The sequence below is a fragment of the Mercurialis annua genome, linkage group LG3 (assembly GCF_937616625.2).
Source record: "Mercurialis annua linkage group LG3, ddMerAnnu1.2, whole genome shotgun sequence".
NCBI classification, from domain to species: Eukaryota; Viridiplantae; Streptophyta; class Magnoliopsida; order Malpighiales; family Euphorbiaceae; genus Mercurialis; species Mercurialis annua.
Window position 1 is genome coordinate 65,194,712 of NC_065572.1, and position 20,186 is coordinate 65,214,897.

Sequence of the window (20,186 nt, forward strand, 5' to 3'; positions counted from 1 at the left end):
AATTGTTGCCTGATTAATCCCTTCCACAGTTACCTAAAATGCCATCTCCAATGTGCATCTACAACACTGTATGTTACCTAATTAGATTCATAGACTAGAGCAATTGCTTATGGAAGTCGATCACTTCTTCACGCTCCGTCAACATCTTATACATATTAACTCATATGATTATAAAATCAAATACACAATTGATTTGAAGAAGGATTTAAATTATAAGTTACAACAACAATTGATGAATTTCAAATGATGCATCTTCTGAGGCAAGGTTTTGATCTAGAAATATAACAGCTTAGTCTAATGCTAAAACATCACTAGATTCGAAGAACATTGTAAAATGAAAGCTTCAAGCAAGAACCGTGTCAAGAAATAAAATAACACACCTAACGCAATTGACACAGGAAGTGCTGGCAAAGCTTTGTGATAAAATGCCAACAGCATCAGCGTAATGCCTAGACCAGCTATAATAGCAAGATAGCACGCATACACAGTCATAAAGTCATACATCGCAGCTCTTCCAACTAACACGCTGTAGAAGATAAAGTCCCCAAGTCCCAACTTTATAGCTCCGGTTGACCCCAACCCAATACCCTCTAGCAGCAAATTTTCGCTAGATACAACATCTCCATGTCCATGCGACTGAACACTGCTCCTACGGTCAATTAACGGTGCAGAAAGCGCAGCTTCCCTTTCTGGAATATGCCCCGCCTCAGCCCTGACCAATTGCGTGGCATGACGGCCACCATCGATTAAATCACGTGCACCACTATTACTCAAGTTTGATTCCAAATTATCCTCAGAACCATCCCCCACAGTCCTCCTCTCTCTCCAAACCCTCCTTTGAATCACACCCTCCCTCGAGCCAGAGTCATGACTTGTAATCGGACGCGCCTCATAAACCAACGCCGGGATATCTTCATCCCTCGATATAGCAAGCTCAACCAAAATCCGTAACGGACCAATCGGCAACAAAACAGCAGCCAAATCATACAAAGCCATAGCAACCAACAATGCCCAAGTAGTCCACTCAGGCAAAAGGGTAAACCAATAAGCAACCAAAACCCCAATAACAACTAAATAAGCCTGAGTAACAAAAATAGCCATTTTTGACATAAACACAGCCAAAACACCCACCACAGCAAAATTAAACAAAACCAACAAAAAACTAAAACAATCAATACCAAAGCTAAACTCTTTAATCAAAAACAAAGCAATTTCACCACCCATGAACCCTAATACAATAAAAGAAGAGAACCCCATGTAGTATTTCAAGAACTGAGTGCATCTGAGGTAAAAAAGAAGCACTAAAAGAAAAGTTACTGCAGTGATAATGGCTACAAACACTAGTGAGTTCAAAAGGGCACCTTTGAATTTGTCCCAGAAAGAATCTGAGATTGTTTCATTGTATGCCATTGTTGCCATGGAGTTGATTGTGGATGATGCTGATGAACTGTCTGCATCGTTGAGGATTGACACTAGAATTACCACAATTAACATGCAGATTGAAACTGGTGTTATGATTCTGACTATTTCTTCTCCGAGTGAATCGATTAGGCTTTTGGGTCTGTGATGATTTTGAGCCATTTGGGTTTCAGTTTTGTTATCAATTTTTGATTTTGAAGGTGTTTGATATTTTTGAGTGTAAAGTTCGTCTCTTTTTTGCAGGATTTGGGTCTTATGAATTTTTGTTTAATGGTGAGCAAAGGGTCAATTAAACCCCTCAACTTGGCAAGAAATACTTAAAAGGTCAACTTTTACAAAACCGGATCATTTTGAAGCCAAATCAGATCGGTTTCACCTTTCTGAAAAAACAAAGTGGGATTCTTAAATAATCCTAATTAATTTTTATTAATTTTAATTAATTCTGATTAAAGCATTAATCAATTCTACTTAAAAGGTTCTTACATCTTTTCTATTAAAAATTAATATAATATTTGAACTTTTAAAATTATAAAAAATAATTGATGTTTGAAAATAATTAATTTAACTTTTATAAGGAATAAAAATTAAAGACCATTTTAAACTTTTACCATTAACTATTAGAGAGTGTGTTTCAATCTGAGGGGTGATAGTGAGAGAAAGGTGATTTGATACGATTTGACAGTAATTATGGATTGAATTGATTCATTTTTACCAACATGGACATTTTTAATATTTCTTGCCAAGTTGAGGAGTTCAATTGATCCTTTATTCGTTAATGGTGGAGCTGAGCTATTCACAGATACCTGTCCGTTACAAACACCAAAACACAACCCCCTCATAAGGTGACACGTTTGCAAATGTTTAAACCCTCAGTCAATCCTCTAATCCAACGGCTCATATGCACGTTCATAAAACCCTCCATCGTTCAAAAAACAAGGTTTTAGTCACCCACTCTCCACAGAGCCTGAACCAGAGAAAGGGATCGTGTAACTCAAGTATAGCAAGTACTGAGATGATTCCATTAATTCCAGTACTTTTTCTTATGTTGTGCAGCTTTAATTTTAGTCTTGTTGAATTTATTTTTAGTTCCATTTTTATTAAGTTTAATTGATTCTCTTTGTGATTTATAACCATTTCTTCAGTGATTTTTGGTTCAGTTTATCATTGTTTGTAATGCTGATTTGGGAAATCAATGTTCTAAATTTATGTTAAATGTTGATTTATTACAAAGTATGTAACCTAGCATTATTTTATTTGTTTAGGTTGGTTGTTGCAATGGCTATTCTTGGTAAACTTGGAAATATAATGAGGCAGACATTTAGTAAGCAGATCATTAATGAACTTTATGCATCATCCACCCGCCCATCATTATGTCGACCAGTACGGTGCATGTCGTCCACTAAAGTTTTTGTCGGAGGTGGTTCTCTCCGTTGATTTGTGTATGTGTTTGTGTTTGAGCTCATGTGCCATTGTCTATTTGCTAATATTGCTATTATGTGTGGCTCGATTTTGACTTTTACTGAACTTGGTTTTGCAGGTATTTCTGGTAAAACAAATGGTGATGACCTGAAAAAAGCTTTTAGTAAATACGGTTCGGTTGTTGAAGGTATTTAATTTGGGTCGCCGTAGTATTAGTTTTTTGAGTTCCAAGCAAAATTGCCCTCGTCTTAATGTCTGTGACTCATGCTCATGTTTATATGGTGTGGCAACTGTGTGAGGATCTAGCATGAGTTCCTCCTGTATAATGTGTGCATATATTTTAAAGTTATATAAAATATTGCATCTGCTCAGTAATGTTCTGATTTACTTGATCTATGTTGCAGCAAGAGTTATTACACAGCGTGAAACTGGTAAATCTAAAGGATTTGGTTTTGTTACTTTTGGTGATTCAGAGTCAGCCGCTAATGCCATTGACTCCTTGAATGGGAAGGTAATGTTTGCTCCTTGTATTTGTGTGCGCACGCATATGCTTGTCTAGATTACTAAGTGCGCATATAGTATCTATTTTTTATTTGCATAACCGGTCTCGGTTGGCATTGACTCTCTAAATTTTGCAAACTGGACCATTGATATGCTACCAATTGTTGGAATATGTGAACTACAGTCTTTTGCTGGAAAAGATTATGACTCTGCATCATATACAACTATCAGTTGATGGGATTTTGTTTTTCTCTGATACTAGTTTGAGTTTCTGAATTAACACTGAGGTTTATGAAATTGCAATGTCGTGTGTCTCTCACCATATCTTTCCACTGCTAAGGCTTTTTGTTTTTCTCCAACTTAAAATCCCATAATTAGACACCAACTACTCTACAAATACCCATACTGCATGATCTGCCTTACAACTAGAAAGTTCTGCAGATTCCCTAGTTGCTGAACCTACATAACCACCATCACATCATGTTGACAAACTTGTGCTCTTCTGCTAGGATAACTGCTACTTGCATCCTTAGTTGATACTGCCGTCTCTTCTAAGGTTGATAGTAATTTAGGTAAATTATTTTTTAGGCTGAAATTTGTAAAAAGAGTAAAGAAGAAAGAATAATTGATCTGGACGATAATATAAGGCATGTATTTGAAACCGTTATTTGCTTTATGGAATTTTATATGTGGTTACTCCTTTAAATTTTACATGTATATGCAACCTGTTACCGAATCATAGTTCTCATATATGGAAATAAATGCACAAGATTGTTGCTTCAAAGGCTTGCAAAATGCAAATAGTTGATGTCATTTATCCAGGTTGGTTTGCAGGCTATATTGCACAGGAACTCCTTAGTCCTAGGTTTCTAGCTTCGTTTTAGTTTCAAAAAAATACTTATAAAACTTTGAAACTCTATATTTATAAGCTATTTTTATAAAAAAGATATGGTTTCTCCATTTTCTATTTTGGTATCTATTTTCTGTTTCAGCGTATTTGTTTACTTGATGCACAGTCTGCAAGGGGTAACACTTGGTCACCCTTACATGTCTTCTATGATGAACTCCTAATTTAAGTTTTCATACAAGTTTCAACTGCAATCATGCCTCTATCTCCAGAATCTTCATATCGGCTGCGTAAGGGTTTGCTATGCAACTGATAAAGCTCCTGGTACTGTAAGAGGTCATGGTCGCGGAGGCTACAGTAGCGGCAAGGACAACGCTGGGGATTTGGCCAAGCAGGGTGTGACAGCTTCCGTTCCAAATTCAATAACAAAAAAATGTATACCTCCTCTTAAACCAAAATGAGGCAATTTCCATGAACAACATGTTCTAGGTGTATGCTATTGTATTGTAGCTATTGTGAGAATTATGAAAAAAAAGACATCATTCTAATAGTAAAAATTAAAAATATTCTATGATTATGAGCTGAGCAAAGTAATAAAGTTCAATCAATTTAATGAATAAGAAATCCAACTTAATATTTCGTTCTTTTTCAGTTAGAAATATAATTTGGCAACTTCTTGATTGATAATTTTTTTTTTAAATAAATAGCATCTCACTCATCACATTATCTTTAAAAAAAAAAATCACACCCTTGCCTAAATCTTCAGATTGTTAGAAATGGAATGAATTTTGTATTTTTTTCTTGAAGAAATACGAATCGAACTTATAAAACCATGGGCCATGATGGGTTGGTATTGGCCTGTTGGGCTAGCATTGGCTCTTACTTCCATACACATGGGCCATGATTCTGGGCTTAGTTTTCTAATGGTCAGATTCAGTGCTCGTAGGATATTTTCCTTCCTATTACAAGAGAAAAAAAGCTTCACTCGTCGGTCACAAACACGAAAACACAGTTCCATTCACAGAACGACACGAGTAATCTCCACACAAAAATCCTAACATTAATCCGTAATCCAACGGTGCACATTCGATTCCTCATTTGTTATAACCCTTCTCCCGTCTTTACCCTAACATAAACCCCATTTCGAAAAATAGGGTTTTAGTCACTTTCTTTCTCGCTCTCTCTCCTCACTCACAGCTCTGAATTGAACTCATTCCAAGAATCAAAATCTAGGGTTTGCTTTTAACCTTTTCCTTTTCGAATCAAACTTTCTTTTATTTCAGTTTAATTCTGTTCGAATCGTTACAATTTATAAATTCTTGTTTTCGCTAGGGTTTGTTTGGTCGAGCTTCGAAAGTTTCAAACTATGATCATTTCTTATGTTTTGATTAATATTTTTGTTAGGCCATGTGTTTATTTATATGAACTGTGATTTCTGATTGTTATTTATACTATTCTTTATGGTGATGTTTGCTTTTTGTTGCTGTTTGGGTGTATAGGTTGTTATTTGCAATGGCTTTTCTCAGTAAAGTTGGGAATATATTGAGGCAGACAGTTACCAAGCAGATCAATGAAGTTTCTGTATCCTCCATGCCTTCCTTATATCAAGCAGTGCGTTTGTCGTCCTCGAAAGTTTTCGTTGGAGGTAGCTACCCGATTTTGAATTTTTTGAGTCTGCGTGTCTGGCTTTTGTGAGCTTGTGTGGTTATTTATCGCTTGATTGTTTGTTTGTTTGTTTGTTTAATTTAATTTGGTTTGCAGGTATATCTTATCAAACTGATGACCAAAGTTTGAGAGAGGCTTTCAGCAAATATGGTGAAGTCATTGAAGGTATTGAACTCGCTCACTCTTTTTACCTTTGAAATTTCCAAGTGAATATGCCAGGGTTTGTAAAGGTGGTGCGTGATAGTAGTTGTTTATTAATTTTATCTGTTCGGTAGATTTTCAAGTTCTGAGGGTAAGTGTGCTTGTTTACATTGCAGCTAGAGTCATTATGGATCGTGAAACTGGTAGATCTAGAGGATTTGCTTTTGTTACTTTCACCTCCAGTGAGGAAGCCTCTAGTTCCATCCAGGCCTTGGATGGACAGGTAATACTGACCTCCCTTTCCTCTCTGATTTCTGTGTTTATGTTCTGGTGGTAGATGAAGTAGATATAAGTGAAGTGATGTTCAGAGTTATGAAAAGAAAAATACTGAATTGTGATTGTTTTCTAGGACCATGTTTCTCTATGTACTTGCAGACATGGATAATTCCAACTTAAAAACAAATGCAGAGATGGGAGACTGGCAATAGCAATAGTTTTTGATTTTCTTAATTTATATTTAAAGCTGTAGGTATGTATGTTTGAGTGAACGACCCATTTGAGTGGATGAGAAATCCAATATTTTATCTTGTGAACTTCAGATGTCTTTGTTTTTGTGCAAGGTGCTTGCTTATGCCTGCTGTCAGCGCCTCTCTTCTTTTGCCCTTTAGATTTATTGATTTGTTTTGAGTGCGCTCTTAGGATAATTCATATGTTAGTGATTTTGTGTAATTTCTCAACTGGTTTTTTGTTTTACAGAGATGTGTATAGTTTCTATCAGTATTTTGAAGTTATAGCCAATCATTTCTATCTTATATCAGTTTAAGTCTGTGAATGAAGTGCTTGTGGGACAAGTTATATGTGTGATATATTTTCTTATCTAAATATTATGTTATCTGCTTCTCAAGTTCGTCTAAAGCTACTCTCTCTGCATTGTGGTGATGCCACAGCTAAAATATTATGTATTCCTTAGTGTATTCTTTTATAAATCTGATGGCACCATTTATGATCAGCCGTTCCCTTTCACTCCTAGTTCAGTTTTAGCTAAATTACATTAGATTCCCTGTATATTAATCTCACCTGCACCTTTCCATATTAGATTCATTTTTCTTTGAGCTTCAAAACATAATGTTACTGTACTCCTATGTGTTTCTTTTGGAAAGCTTGATATAATAAACACGGTAACATTGCAAATTGTTGGGTGGTCAAGCTCTAAATTTTGCAAATAATTGATCAGTTAAGGCTCATTGATTAATGAATATTTGTTGATCTGATTGATGAATTGTTGATTTTGGGGATTCAATAATATAATGGCATTTTGTTTTTCTTTATGTAGAAATCATCTACTAATTGTTGCATTTACTAGAAGTATTATATTATCTGTCTTCGTAAACTTGATCACTTGTCAGTTGCATAAACTTGCCTGTATTCATGGTTTTTGTTATTCAGATTGTAGCTTCTGTTAGAAAATTAATATGGCATACTGTTTCTTTGTTGTGTTAACAAATGTGCGACTTATTTTGTTATTTTCAGGTTGGTATTATGCAAATTTTTATGTTGTCATCATGGCATGTCTTTGTTAGTTTTAACTGTTTGGAGCTTGTAGCTTGTATATTGATATGCTTCTGCCTGCAGGATCTTCATGGTCGCCGTGTAAAGGTGAATTATGCAAATGAAAGACCTCGTAATAATTTTGGCGGAGGCTTTGGTGGTGGTGACGGAGGCTATGGCGGAGGCGGCTATGGAGGTGGTGGCTATGGTGGTGGAGGCTACGGAGGCGGTGGTGGAGGCTATGGGGGCGGTGGTGGAGGATACGGAAGTGGTGGAGGCTATGGTGCTGCTGGTGGAGGCTATGGCACTTCTGGTGGGGAAGGTTATAACAATAATTATGGTGGTGGAAATACTAGCAGCGGTGGAAATGTTGGCTATGGTGGTGGAAACAATTTTGACAGTGCTAGTACTGGAGGCGGTGGCACTTTTAATTATGGCAGCGGTGGTGCTAATGCTGCAAGTGAAAACCCTAGTGCATTCGGTGCTGGTGGTGGCAGTGATAACTTTGGTCTCGGTAATACAAGCGGTGGGTTTGGTGGAGATTCTGGATTGGGACAGCCGCCTAGTAGTAGTGGTAATGCATTTGGTGAAGCCGGTTCTGATCAAGATAAGGACGATGACGAGACTGATGACTTTGCCAAAAGGGCGTGATGGAATGCTTTTGTTGATGGAAAGCATATATTGTGCTTTGATTAATGTTTAAAGCAGAAAACTCTTTGTTTACTTTTTATTTCTTTCTTTCTTTGTTTCTAAACAGTTCGCATCATTTATCAATTTGGTGCTGTGAAGTGAACTTCTAGTCTGGTATCTATGACAAGCAAAGGATTTTGTTAGAAATAATTATAGCTGCATGTACAAGTGTTTCCTAGCCTTATAATGGCTTATTGTCATTCATTTTCTTTAAATTTTTGCTCGAAAGTGGCTTTAAAGCTGCAACATGAGGTCGTTCACTGAATTCTTTTGTTTTTTTTTTTCAGAAGGATTAAAAGTTGATTTAATTTTAATGGCATTTTGGTATCAAATTGATCAGTTTGTCATATCAGGAACTAGTGAATGGTAGTCTCGTAGAGTGCTTTAGTTCTCAGAAATTAGAATATCATAAGTATAGGAGATGAATTCCTAATGCTATGTCAATCTATAAATATTTGTGCACTGCAAAACTTTATGTTCTTTCAATTGAATGTGAATTTAACACTACTGGAGAGCCTTTCCTGGTCTTCTCCACAATTTTGCTTTATCAATTGCTTCTCTGTCACACCATCGCCATTGCTGTTTTCATCCTGACTCATTCCCTGACAGAACAACTTCCGAATTCCGGGGCTATGCTCTATTGCTACATTAAACTGACCAATAAACGATTCTCTTGATACTCCTTTATTATTGTTTGCCATACGAGTAGCAGAACCATTTGCTGCACCACTTTGACCCTCTTGATTGTACAGATAAATGCTCATTTCGTGGCTGTTTTCATAAACTGCCGATGGCGATGAATCATCTTCTTTCGACTCATTTATCTTCATTAGCTCTTCGTAAGCTTTGTTGTACACATCTAGAGCTTTGCCTGATAAATTCATAACCAGAGGTTGGGATGTGGAATTGAAATTGTCTTCAGTTATTGGACTTTCTTCACCGGATGTCGGATGAGTATCTTAGCTCATCCCTCGACATTTTCCTCCACATAATCTTATGTTCAGATTCCGACTTTCCTCTGACTGTTTTGAATTGCAACTTCAAGCTTGTTCATGCGCTCTTCAAGTTGGGATTCAATAACTTCATGCAGACGCAAGCTCAATTCTCAGGGTGAAACTGCATAATTTCTACTCTCAGCTGTTGGAGTACCTTCTTTATCTCGATCCAACTCGGGTTGACAGACAGCTCGCCTATTGACTATTTCAACTTTCAATACACCTTGTGCAAAATCTGCCACAAAGTCTGGGTCCAGCTGCATGAAATTTAAGCCCTGTCAAAAGAAACCTACAATAAATCCTCAAAAAGCAATCAACACCAATATGCATTCAACTCACTGTGTAACGGTATGTGGAGTTTCATTAGGCTCATATCCTAGTAGTCAACTGCTAACTCATAAGAATTCAAAAAAACAAAAAAGAGTTAGCACATAATGCAAGAGACGAGAGGTCAGCAGTTGTGAATTAAGATCGGTAACATCCTATACTTTAAGAACTTCTGATGTAACAGAAAAATTGCATATCAAGTCACGTAGATATCTATACGTAGGATTCTATAAACGATAACAGAAGAGATAGTTAAACCAATCTTATATAACATATTTAATACTAATAGAAAACAAGCTATATCCCTGGTATGCAAGTATTCATGTGGACAGTCATAAACTTATTGCAAAAAACCTGTTATTAAACAATTAACCTTTTTTTGCTTTCTTGATATTGAGCTTTGGCATCCAACAAATTATTGGTTTTCTATTTCAAAATAGTAAATGAGTAGAAATATGATTTTCAGTTAAATTCTTATAGTTTAAATTTGCTTTACAATAAAGCAAATTCAGAGCCTACACATTCTAGTTTAAATTTACTTAGCGAGTGGAATAGAGAATAAATGATGCTGAACCATGCACATCAACTCTCAGTTATGATCCCGAGATCTACGAGGAGGCAAAAACGAAACAGCAAATTCAGCAATATAAAGAAGTTTTACCTCAACAAGGTTGGACAATCTTCTTTCCATACCATTGTTCGTGTTTAGTCCCAACCTCTCAAGTTCAGCTTCACTCTGTCATATATGCTTGCAGCAACAAGATGTAACTCCTTTTTGTTAATGTTAGGATCAGAATCCAGTTTTTCAAAATGAGATTCCACCATTACAAAATCTTTTCTTGCACATTAGAGGCTGAGCATCTGAAAGTGAACTTCATCTGGAAAAACACTCTTCTTCCAGCATTTCTTGATATACAGAATCCGCCTTCTCAAATTCCTTCAACTTCCCGTACGCATTCAGGACGTGAGCGATCACATTAGAATCAGGGTGAAATCCAGCCAGCTTCCCTCATATTCTCGAAAACCTCGACAACGTTGGCAGGTCTTTTGTTCCTTGAGAAAAGATCAATCATGCATCCAAATACGGGTATATCCTTCACATCTCCGACATCAAAAGCCTGACGAAATACCCGGCTCTAGCAAGAATTTTGATGGCAGTCCCTCTTGGTATATTATGAGGGCATTTGAGCTCTTGAAGCATACGTTTCGCATGAGCAACCAGACCTTCCCTCTCGTATGCAACAATCATTGTTTGATAAAGAACTTGATCAATCTCAACCCCTGAACTCCTCAGCTTGTGAAATAACATTGCTGCTCTATCCAATTTCCCGGATTTACCCCAAACAGAAATGATTGTCGAGTATGTAATAGCATTCGCATCAATTCCTCGTTTCTGCATCTCTTGCACAAGATTTGTAGCCTTTTCATGCTCAAACGACTTTCCATAAATGTTAATCATAATATTATATGTAACAACATTTTGCTCAATCTGTTTCCTCTGCATCAACCGAAATAAATGAATAGCCTCCCCGAAAAGTTGAGCCTCGCCAGAAACCTTCAAAAGGGTATTATAACTAACAACATTTAGTTCAATCCCCATCTTCCTCATACTCCAAGACAACCTATCAGCTTCTTTAGCCATATGAAGCTGTCCGCAAACATCAACCATAACATTACACGTCGTTAAACCAAACGGACACTTAACTTCATTCATCTCAGAAAAAACAGATAACTCCTCAACAAAGTTCTCATTATCAAAATAAACTATCAAAATAAACAGTCAATAACGTCGAATAACTAACAGTATCAGGCATAACACCAACCTCTCTCATCTCCTTAACCAACAATCTTGCCTCTCTAAACAGCCTAGCTTTACCAAATACATTGATCGTAGAATTATAGGCAACTAAATCCGGCATAATCCCGCTTCTCTTAAGCCTCATAAAAATCGAAATAGCCTTAGAATAATCACACAACTTCCTCAAAAGCTCAATTAAATTTCTTTTACAGTAATTATTTTTTGTTTGTTTTATCCTCTTCAATATGCATTTAGAGAGAATATTCAAATTTGAATGGGATAAGGTTAATAATGCGACAACAATCACAAACTAGTGATTGGGGCCTTGAAAGACAAGCTTTTAGAGGTAATAAATTAGATAAACAATTATATGAGATCAATTGTTAATGCTATGTCATCTATACACTGCAAAAATTTTATGTTGTTTCAATAGAATGTTCATTTCTTATCCATGGACAACAACACCCTTTGTGCATTTAACACTACCGGAGACCCTTTCCTGGTCTTCTCCACAATTTGCTTTATCAATTGCTTCTCCATCTCACCATCACTACTGCTGTTTTCATCCTCACTCGTACCCTCATAGAGCAACTTCCGAATTCCAGGGCTATGCTCTATCGCTACCTTCAACTGATCAACATATGATTCTCTTGACAGTCTTTTGTTATTGTTTGCGACACGAGTAGCGGAACCATTTTGATTATACGAAGGTATGCTCGTTTCGTGGCTATTTTCATACAATGTAGATGGCGAATCATCATCCTCTGACTCGTTTATCTTCATTAGTTCTTCATAAGCTTCGTTGTAAGCATCTAGAGCTTCCCCTGATAAATTCATAACCAAAGGCTGGGATGTGGAATTGAAATCTTGTTCCGTTATTGGACTTTCTTCACCCGATGAGTATCTTAGTTCATCCCTCGACATTTTCCTCCACATAATCTTATGTTCAGATTCCGCAAGTTTCACTTTCATCTGACTGTTTTGAAGTGCTACTTCAAGCTGGTTTATACGCTCTTCGAGTTGGGATTCGATAACTTCATGCAGACGCAAACTCAATTCTCGGGGTGAAACTGCATAATTTCCATTCTCAACTGTTGGAGTGCCACTTTTATCACGATCCAACTCGGGTTGACCAACGACTCGCCTATTGACTATGTCAACCTTCAATTCACCTTGTGCAAAATCTGCCACAAAGTCTGGGTCCAGCTGCATGAAATTTAGAATCTATCAGAAAAACTTGGAATAAACTCTCAAAAAGCAATCAACATCAATATGCATTGGATTCACTGTGTACCGCTATGTGGAGTTTCATTAGGCTCATATCCTAGTAGTCAAGTATTAGCTCATGATGCAAGAGACGAGGTCCGTAATCGTGAATTCAGACCAAGTAACATCCTATACTTTAAGAACTTTCGATGTAGCAAAAACAAGTTGTTCATATCAAGTCACCTAGATATATTTATGTAGGATTCTATAAACGATAAAGAAAGAGAGAGTTCACATTAGCTATAAATATTACAGTTAATCTTATCTGCTATGATGCCATTCATGAATTGTATATAAATTGATATACCTAACTGAACAATTCAACTATAGTTTAGTACATTAGTTCACTAGATCATCCAATAAACAAGATCATTTAGGAGAAGAAATTATGAGAGAGAAAAGGCATGCTTTTGGGGTTAATAAATAATAATGGTATTTGCTTATTCACTTGAAAGGGTTCTTCTCAAGATAAATATGTAGAATGAGAACCAATGGCGACATTTATTATACAATTTCCACATTTGAAAACCTAAAAGGATTGATGTTAATCTAGATAAAAGACAACTTTAAACCTAGCAGCATGACAAAATTCCACTCTGATATACTCCAAACGCAAAAATGAGACAAGAACCAGAAATAAAATTAGGCATATCCCCATATTATCCTCTGCTAGACTCTTCCGATTATCATAAAGCCAATGCGGTCGATTCCTAAATTAAAATCATGAGGACATTCATAAACTTATTGCAAAAAATTTGTTATTTTACATGTGTATTTTAAATGGAAAAAAAAACTTACTTTTGCTTACTTATATTGAGCTTTGGCATCTAGTTTAATTTTTACTTAGCATATGGAATGGAGAATAAATGATGCTGAACCATGATGCCGCATGAACTTTCAGATATGACTCCGAGTTCTATGAGGCGGAAAACACCCAAGCAAATTCAGCAATATAAAGAAGTTTTACCTCAACAAGATTGGACAATCTTCTTTCCATACCATTGTTCATGTTTAGTCCCAACCTCTCAAGTTCAGCTTCAAGCTCTGCTTCAATTTTACTCATGTCTCCTGAATCCTCTTCAGCTTTCTCAGATTTTGATTCTCTGTCATCATTGTTTGCCAAAATATTGACACTATGATAGGAAAGGAGTGGGTTCAGCGCCTTAGCGAGCAAGGAGTTCTCACATGTATCCAGCGATTCATAATTCTCATCAGCTAGCTCTTTCACTGTCAATGAATCTTTCATCTCAAGTTCATCTTGTAGATCTTGAACCAAGTTCTCTGTCTGCTTCAACAGATCTTGCAATTCACCTACTTCTCTTCTGCTAGCTAGGAGAGAAGAGGCTATGCCAACAGATATACCCAAACAAAACAAATACGTTCGGTTTGGTGAACCTGATGGGAGAAGCATAATGCCATGATTTAGGTTATACTTAGTCAAAAGTGGATGATCCAAAAATAGATGCAAGTATTCAGATGCAAGAAACCCATCACAATACATGAAAAGTATCCAAAATGTGCCATGGTCGACAAATTAGAGCGTACATAAGTAGAATGCAAAATATCCAAAAATGCACACAGATATGTGCATAGTAGCAATATATATCTATAGTTAGAAATTTTCTTGAAAACCATTTACATTAGTAATATAGAGCTACTGATGAGAGGAGGGAACATATTTGGTAATAAGAATGTGGCAAACGTAATAGTTTCAAAATTTATTCAATCTGAAAGTTGGTATAATTAAAAAGAGCTAAAATGCAAGTTTACACTTCTATGAAGAGTTCAATATGTCTATAATTTATCATTTTTCTTTATAAAGAGAAAAAAATAAATGATAGTTTCAAAGAGAGACGTAAAATGATATTTTTGGAAATTATGCAACTGCCTGTGGTTCCGAAATCATGAGTTCATAAATGTTTCTGACAATGAGATTATAAGAAAAGATGTATTTGTGAATTCATAAGATGGCATAGCATTGCAATAATTCCCTAAAACTTTACATGCAAACAGAACTTGTTGCGCTAGGTTGAGAAGCAAGCTCGAAATATACCTGTTTGAGAACGAAAGAGTCCTCCACCGCCCACTTTGCATGAACTATTGAATCCTCCATTGTGCACTTCTCTTGTTTTAGAATTTATCTTATAAGGGACATCTAGTTTGCTGATTTTTGGTAATGGAGGAACCCCACACACATTTTCATCCTTTTGCAGCCTGTAGTCATCTGTACCAATGCACGCAGTAAGAGAACCACCATATAGCCTATTAATAACTCGGTTCCCATCAGTAACAAGCAGCGGCCTCCTTTTTGCGGATGGTGATGGAAAAGCGCTAGGCACGTACTCCTCCATGTGCGTATGTTCCTTGTATAACTGAGCCATTAGGCAACTTTCTAAGGAATTCAAAGGTTTGATAAAACGGCCATGTCTGTGTTTTGTCCTAAGAGAGCTTGTTTTCTTTCTAGACCTATAACAAGAATCCATTTCACTAATACACGGCCTACAAAATGTGTCACCCATATTACCATGTCGTCCATTTTCACCTTCATTTTCATTTAGGTTCTCATCCATGGTGATTTCAGGTGGCAGGCATGATAAGGAAAGTACATTTCTTTCATCACAAGTATCCGAAATTTCAGCCATTTCAACATAATTATTAGAAGAACTCTCTGCTTCTGAGGAACTGTGCAGCCAGTACATATTGGACAATCTTTCACCTGCATCAGTGTTACTGTCCTCTTTTACTTTCTTTTTCTGAGCCAATCTGCGTATGGGACTAGCGGGGTTTTCATGTATTTCAGATTTGCAGCCTGATAAACCATCCCTCTCTCTCGAAACATTTTTCCAATACTTAGCAACATATCCAGCGGCAGCTGCTGCTCCAACAACCCACAAGTCCATTTCTTCTCCAGCAAAAACTAACCAAATTCTACAGCACAAAGTTTCCTCTTTGTAGCAATTTCAACTAGTAAAAAACTCAAGGCATCAATTGCCATCAATACTAATGCAGAAAGCTATTCCTGAAGTAAAACATCCAAAACCGAAAACCCTAAAACCCTACTCAAATATGAGAGCTTTTTTCTGGTACAGCAAAATACAATATTTTTTCTTTCTCACTGCTCCCAAAACTTTTTGTTTCAATACAAATACCCGGTAGCAACAATGATACCGCGAATGCAATAGAAAACACAACACGACTAAACAATTGAAATAGGAGCAATCCAATGCTGCCTTCCTCAATCTAAATTCCAAATTGATTCAAATAAAAACCCCTTCCTCCTCAACCAACATTCCAAATTCACCAATTCAAGCACAATCCCATTTTACAATAACAAAAAAAGGAAAGAATCAGTACAACCGAGAGTGTATAGCATCAATCCAAACAGCATTCACTTCCAACTTTTTAGCACCATACAAATCACATAAAACAACCAATTCCCATCACTCAACACAACCTTATTCACATAACCAAATAAAAAAAGAACAAAAAAGTAACCAGCTTGAGCATAAGATATAAAAAAGAATGAGTACCCAATTGATAACAGCTTGAGAAGTACAAAACCCTTCAATGGAAATGACCGGAACACCAAAAACCAGAAAGTGTAATGCTAATACTAGTAAAAGATGGAAGCTTTGTGATAGTATGTAAACTAATAGTAGTTGAGAAGGAGAACTAAAACCTAAAAATGACCCAATTTTCGGACACAGAGGTTGGGTTTGGTGGCCTTGTTTTTGTTATCGTTGGTGCTGAATAGTAATTATAAATCTTGTTCTTTGAAACTAATAACAAGACCCATACGTTAACATTATCTTCACTGCCACCCAATGCGTAAGCCGGCTTTTACCATCCTGTCCGAAGGCAAAAACCTAATATTATCCCTTTTAAAAGTTTTAATGTTTTTTGATTTATAAAAAAAAAGTTTTAATATTTTTTTAAGAACAAAATTTTCCTGCAAATGTTATTGTAGGAGTTCCTGCAACATTGTCTTAGAGATGGCCACGTTGCAATAGAAAATGGTTAATAGAATTTATAGAAATGGTTAAGTAACCATTTAATCCATGTATTGAGCCGGATAATTAATCAGATTTTATAAAATTTTGAAATCACGTAACGTGACTCAACAAAGATGATGTTCTTTGATTTTTTTATTTTAAGTTATTATTTATATTAGAAAATATTGTTCTCAGTAATATTAAAAGATACAATTAACCAGACTTTTATACTATTTTAAAATTATTAACATCACCTTTTAATAATTAGACAATTTTTAACACTCAATGTTTATTGTATTATTAACATAAAATTAATAAATAAATTTATGATCGTAAAAATAAATTAAGGCAGAGAATAGTTTTGCGTTTGAATGTAAATTAATTAAAAATAAATATAAAATAAGTCAAAAAACAATAAAATAGAATTTTATTTTAAAATTTATTCAATCCATTCTTCTTAGATTCTGCAATTGCATCCTGCAAAAAAATTATAAATATAAATATATATAAACAAATTATATGAAAAATTTAATTCTTTAAATGATAAATCACTTGAAGAAGCTGAGTATACGAGAATTGATTTTGATTGGAAAATGTATAAGAACAATCATTTTGTGGTGAGCTTTTTATTATCTCTTGAGTAGTAATAAAGTCTTCAGATAAATATTTTCCACTTGATTCCTTCAAATAAAAATAAAATATAAATTTATTCAAATTATAAATTTATAAAACTTAAAATAATATCACAAATATACACGTACTTGAGTAGTATTTTCCAATACTTGTAACTCGACATCCAAATCTTCTTGAACATAATTGACGCATTCATCCTAAAAATATATTCAATTACAAAATAAAAATTTATTTCATAAAACAGTGATATAATATTATATATTTCTTACATCAATATGTTTGCCATCTTTTTTCTTTTTTTTTGGACTTGTTAATAGAATCTATGCCGTCCTCCTGTTAAAATATAGATAACAATTTAACATAAAAACACAAGTTTAAAACATAAAATTTATATAAAACAATTTTATATTTTATATATAAAAATTACCTGTGATTTGGATTGCCGTTTAAATTTTTTTCTTCTTTCTAAAACACCTTTTATCCTATTACTTGGACGCCCAACAGTTGTTGTTTTCTTGACTTCGCATATAACAGGAGAAGATGTTTTGTCATCTTTTGAATTGGACAGACTAGATGGAATATTATTTACCTTCATTTCTTGTAAGTCTTTCAATAATTTCTTGAAATCTTCACATGCATGCTCGTACATATTCTCACTTTCTGATGCAAGTGTCAATATTTCTCGAAAATTATGACTCAAAGATGAATACCTTTTTCCAATTTACTCTTGTGGACTACTTCCAACTGCAATGTTATAATTATCCTCAAGCATTCCAATCTTTGCATCTCTTGTCCATCTCTTCAAGATGTATTGTGGTGGAATTTATTTGATATTTTTCTTATCAAGGATTTTCAAAGTATGTGTGCATAAGATTCCCACAAAAGTAAATTTCATACAACTACACTTAACTGATTGTGTTGATGCTTCTGATGTGACCAAATGTTCTTGATCTTTTCTACCACATTGGACTTTATAACTTGTAATATGTTCAGACTTGTCAACTTTGTACATAATACAATCTAAAATCTTCATGTATTCATCTTGAAACATCTTAAACACCGCCGGAGTGTATACTTTTGAGGCATGTCTTAACATCTCTACGTCAGCTTGTAAAACTGGAACCCTTTCTCTCATTTTGAATTCTATTAACAACTCCTCATATCGTTTATTTGACAACAACCTGTTATAATTATCAAAAAAATGCACAAAGTTATTCTTTGCATCCAAGTATTTTTTAGGACATAATTCATTGACTCACTTCGCTGAGTGCTCATCATATCAGTTGTAAACATATGTCGTCCATATACCATAGCCCATTTTTTCCTTACTTCAAAAATTCCATTGCACCATTTATTATCAGTAAGCATATACTTATTAAGCATATCATCCCAAGCTTGAAGCCATTTGTCTTCCTTTTCATAATCATATACACAAGAGCTAAAATCGTATGCAAATTGTTTCGATGAATGAAAAACATGACTTAAATTTTTAGCAGCATTCTGATAAATATGCCACACACATAATCGATGATGAGCTTCAGAAAATACTTCTTCAATTGCCTTGGCCATTGCGGGGCACTGATCTGTCAATATTGTCCTGAGATGCTTGCCAGACATTGCACTGAGAAAAGTCTCAAACAACCATTTAAATGATGACATTGTTTCATCATATAGTAAAGCTGCACCAAAAATTATACTTTTTTTATGTTGATTAATACCAACAAATGGAGCAAATGGCCTAGCATACTCATTTGTTCTATAAGTTGTATCAAAACATAAAACATCTCCAAAATGTTGGTAATCGATAATTGATCTCCCATCTGCCCAGAACACATTTAATATGGAATTATCATCATCATCAAGTTGCACCAAATAGAAATAAGAAGGATCTTGTAATTGCATCTTATGAAAATAATCCATAATAGCATGACCATCTCCTTTAATCATTTCTGTTCTACGCTTGGCAGACATATAATTTCTGAAATCACTATCTAAAAATCCATTAAATTCACGACCTCCACTTTGTGAAGTTAGTAAATCAATAGTGGACTTAGTAGATAATCCAGCTTTTGCAGCATCATCAGCAACAGCTTTATGGGCTGATGTGATTTGTCTTTGTGATCTTAACATGTGTTTCATTGGTGTAGGAGTAAGTTCATGACTATGCTCTGCATTAAAAGAAATAACTTCAAACATACCGTTCGATTTTAGTTGACACGTCATATGTGCTAAACAATTGACTCGGGAAATTGGATGCTCAAATTTCACTTGTTCGGATCTTTTGTCAACTCCTTTTTGACCTTGTTTTGAACAACAAAACGTTCTTCTTTTAATTTGTCCATCCACACGCTGCACATATTGTTTTCTTATGCTAAATCCAAGTTTATGAGCATAACTTTTATAAAAAGTATACACATTCTCTTCATTGTCAAATTTCATGCCAATACATGGCTCCTCGATATCCATAAATCTGATGAAAAAGATAGCATATCAATTTTAAATCATTAACTAATTATGTGACTTAAATTTTTTATTTAACACTTTTAAGTATTTTTCAAATAGTTTTATAAGAAATCTGTTTTCTCACAAATTTTAGGTCACATATAAAATAGTTGGATACTATTTAAAATAAACATAATAATATTTTTGAACTGAATTAAAAAGTTAAGTAAATAAAAGATAATGATAAAAATATATAAAATATTAAAACAGTAATAACACACAAATATGTTTAAAGTAAAAAAAAATACAAACATTAAGTTAATAATTTATAGATTATATCATTTTAAAAAGAAAAAATATTACCCAATGAAGAAATTAATGATGCAGGTCAATTTACTAATGAGAGGACACATTAAAACATATTTCAAGGATTACAATTCGACAAAACAAAACAGAAACAAGGCATTCTAACTATAAAAAATTGATGTGCATGAATTGATGGA

At 34.9% G+C, this 20,186-nt stretch overlaps 6 protein-coding genes and 1 pseudogene across 10 annotated transcripts; 2 read left to right on the forward strand and 5 right to left on the reverse strand.

The window, feature by feature from the left end:
- Window positions 1-168: 168 nt before the first annotated feature.
- LOC126675529 (presenilin-like protein At2g29900) lies at window positions 169-1,670 on the reverse strand. The gene has a single exon (XM_050370181.2). It carries the CDS (start codon window positions 1,579-1,581, stop codon window positions 301-303), a length of 1,281 nt encoding a protein of 426 aa, XP_050226138.1. The 5' UTR covers window positions 1,582-1,670; the 3' UTR covers window positions 169-300.
- Window positions 1,671-2,216: 546 nt separating this feature from the next.
- On the forward strand, window positions 2,217-4,763 carry LOC126674633 (glycine-rich RNA-binding protein 3, mitochondrial-like). 4 transcript variants are annotated; one of them, XM_050369113.2, is made up of 5 exons: window positions 2,217-2,449; window positions 2,682-2,836; window positions 2,957-3,025; window positions 3,243-3,349; window positions 4,459-4,763. In XM_050369113.2, the coding sequence occupies exons 2-5, from the start codon at window positions 2,695-2,697 to the stop codon at window positions 4,645-4,647; spliced, it is 507 nt and encodes a 168-aa protein (XP_050225070.1). In that variant the 5' UTR covers window positions 2,217-2,449; window positions 2,682-2,694; the 3' UTR covers window positions 4,648-4,763. The 4 variants fall into 4 exon arrangements, with proteins under 4 accessions (XP_050225070.1, XP_050225069.1, XP_050225073.1 ...); XM_050369112.2 differs by having other exon boundaries at window positions 2,222-2,423; XM_050369116.2 differs by having other exon boundaries at window positions 2,224-2,449; window positions 2,682-2,858.
- Window positions 4,764-5,311: 548 nt separating this feature from the next.
- Window positions 5,312-8,445, forward strand: LOC126674632 (glycine-rich RNA-binding protein blt801). The gene is made up of 5 exons (XM_050369111.2): window positions 5,312-5,420; window positions 5,686-5,831; window positions 5,948-6,016; window positions 6,169-6,275; window positions 7,625-8,445. Exons 2-5 carry the CDS (start codon window positions 5,699-5,701, stop codon window positions 8,189-8,191), a joined length of 876 nt encoding a protein of 291 aa, XP_050225068.1. The 5' UTR covers window positions 5,312-5,420; window positions 5,686-5,698; the 3' UTR covers window positions 8,192-8,445.
- A 142-nt stretch (window positions 8,446-8,587) lies between these two features.
- On the reverse strand, window positions 8,588-10,285 carry LOC130015321 (uncharacterized). Of its 2 annotated transcripts, none has more exons than XM_056105164.1 (2): window positions 10,214-10,285; window positions 8,588-9,482 (listed from the first exon to the last, which is right to left on the reverse strand). In XM_056105164.1, exon 2 carries the CDS (start codon window positions 9,112-9,114, stop codon window positions 8,713-8,715), a length of 402 nt encoding a protein of 133 aa, XP_055961139.1. In that variant the 5' UTR covers window positions 9,115-9,482; window positions 10,214-10,285; the 3' UTR covers window positions 8,588-8,712. The 2 variants fall into 2 exon arrangements, with proteins under 2 accessions (XP_055961139.1, XP_055961138.1); XM_056105163.1 differs by lacking the exon at window positions 10,214-10,285 and adding an exon at window positions 9,565-10,200.
- On the reverse strand, window positions 10,258-11,660 carry LOC126672863 (pentatricopeptide repeat-containing protein At5g39980, chloroplastic-like; annotated as a pseudogene).
- Window positions 11,661-11,688: 28 nt separating this feature from the next.
- Window positions 11,689-16,444, reverse strand: LOC126674630 (uncharacterized). Its single transcript, XM_050369110.2, has 3 exons — window positions 14,670-16,444; window positions 13,584-14,011; window positions 11,689-12,556 (listed from the first exon to the last, which is right to left on the reverse strand). The coding sequence occupies exons 1-3, from the start codon at window positions 15,514-15,516 to the stop codon at window positions 11,789-11,791; spliced, it is 2,043 nt and encodes a 680-aa protein (XP_050225067.1). The 5' UTR covers window positions 15,517-16,444; the 3' UTR covers window positions 11,689-11,788.
- A 1,620-nt stretch (window positions 16,445-18,064) lies between these two features.
- LOC126675118 (protein FAR1-RELATED SEQUENCE 5-like) lies at window positions 18,065-19,707 on the reverse strand. The gene is made up of 2 exons (XM_056105081.1): window positions 18,533-19,707; window positions 18,065-18,422 (listed from the first exon to the last, which is right to left on the reverse strand). Exons 1-2 carry the CDS (start codon window positions 19,705-19,707, stop codon window positions 18,065-18,067), a joined length of 1,533 nt encoding a protein of 510 aa, XP_055961056.1.
- Window positions 19,708-20,186: the final 479 nt, after the last annotated feature.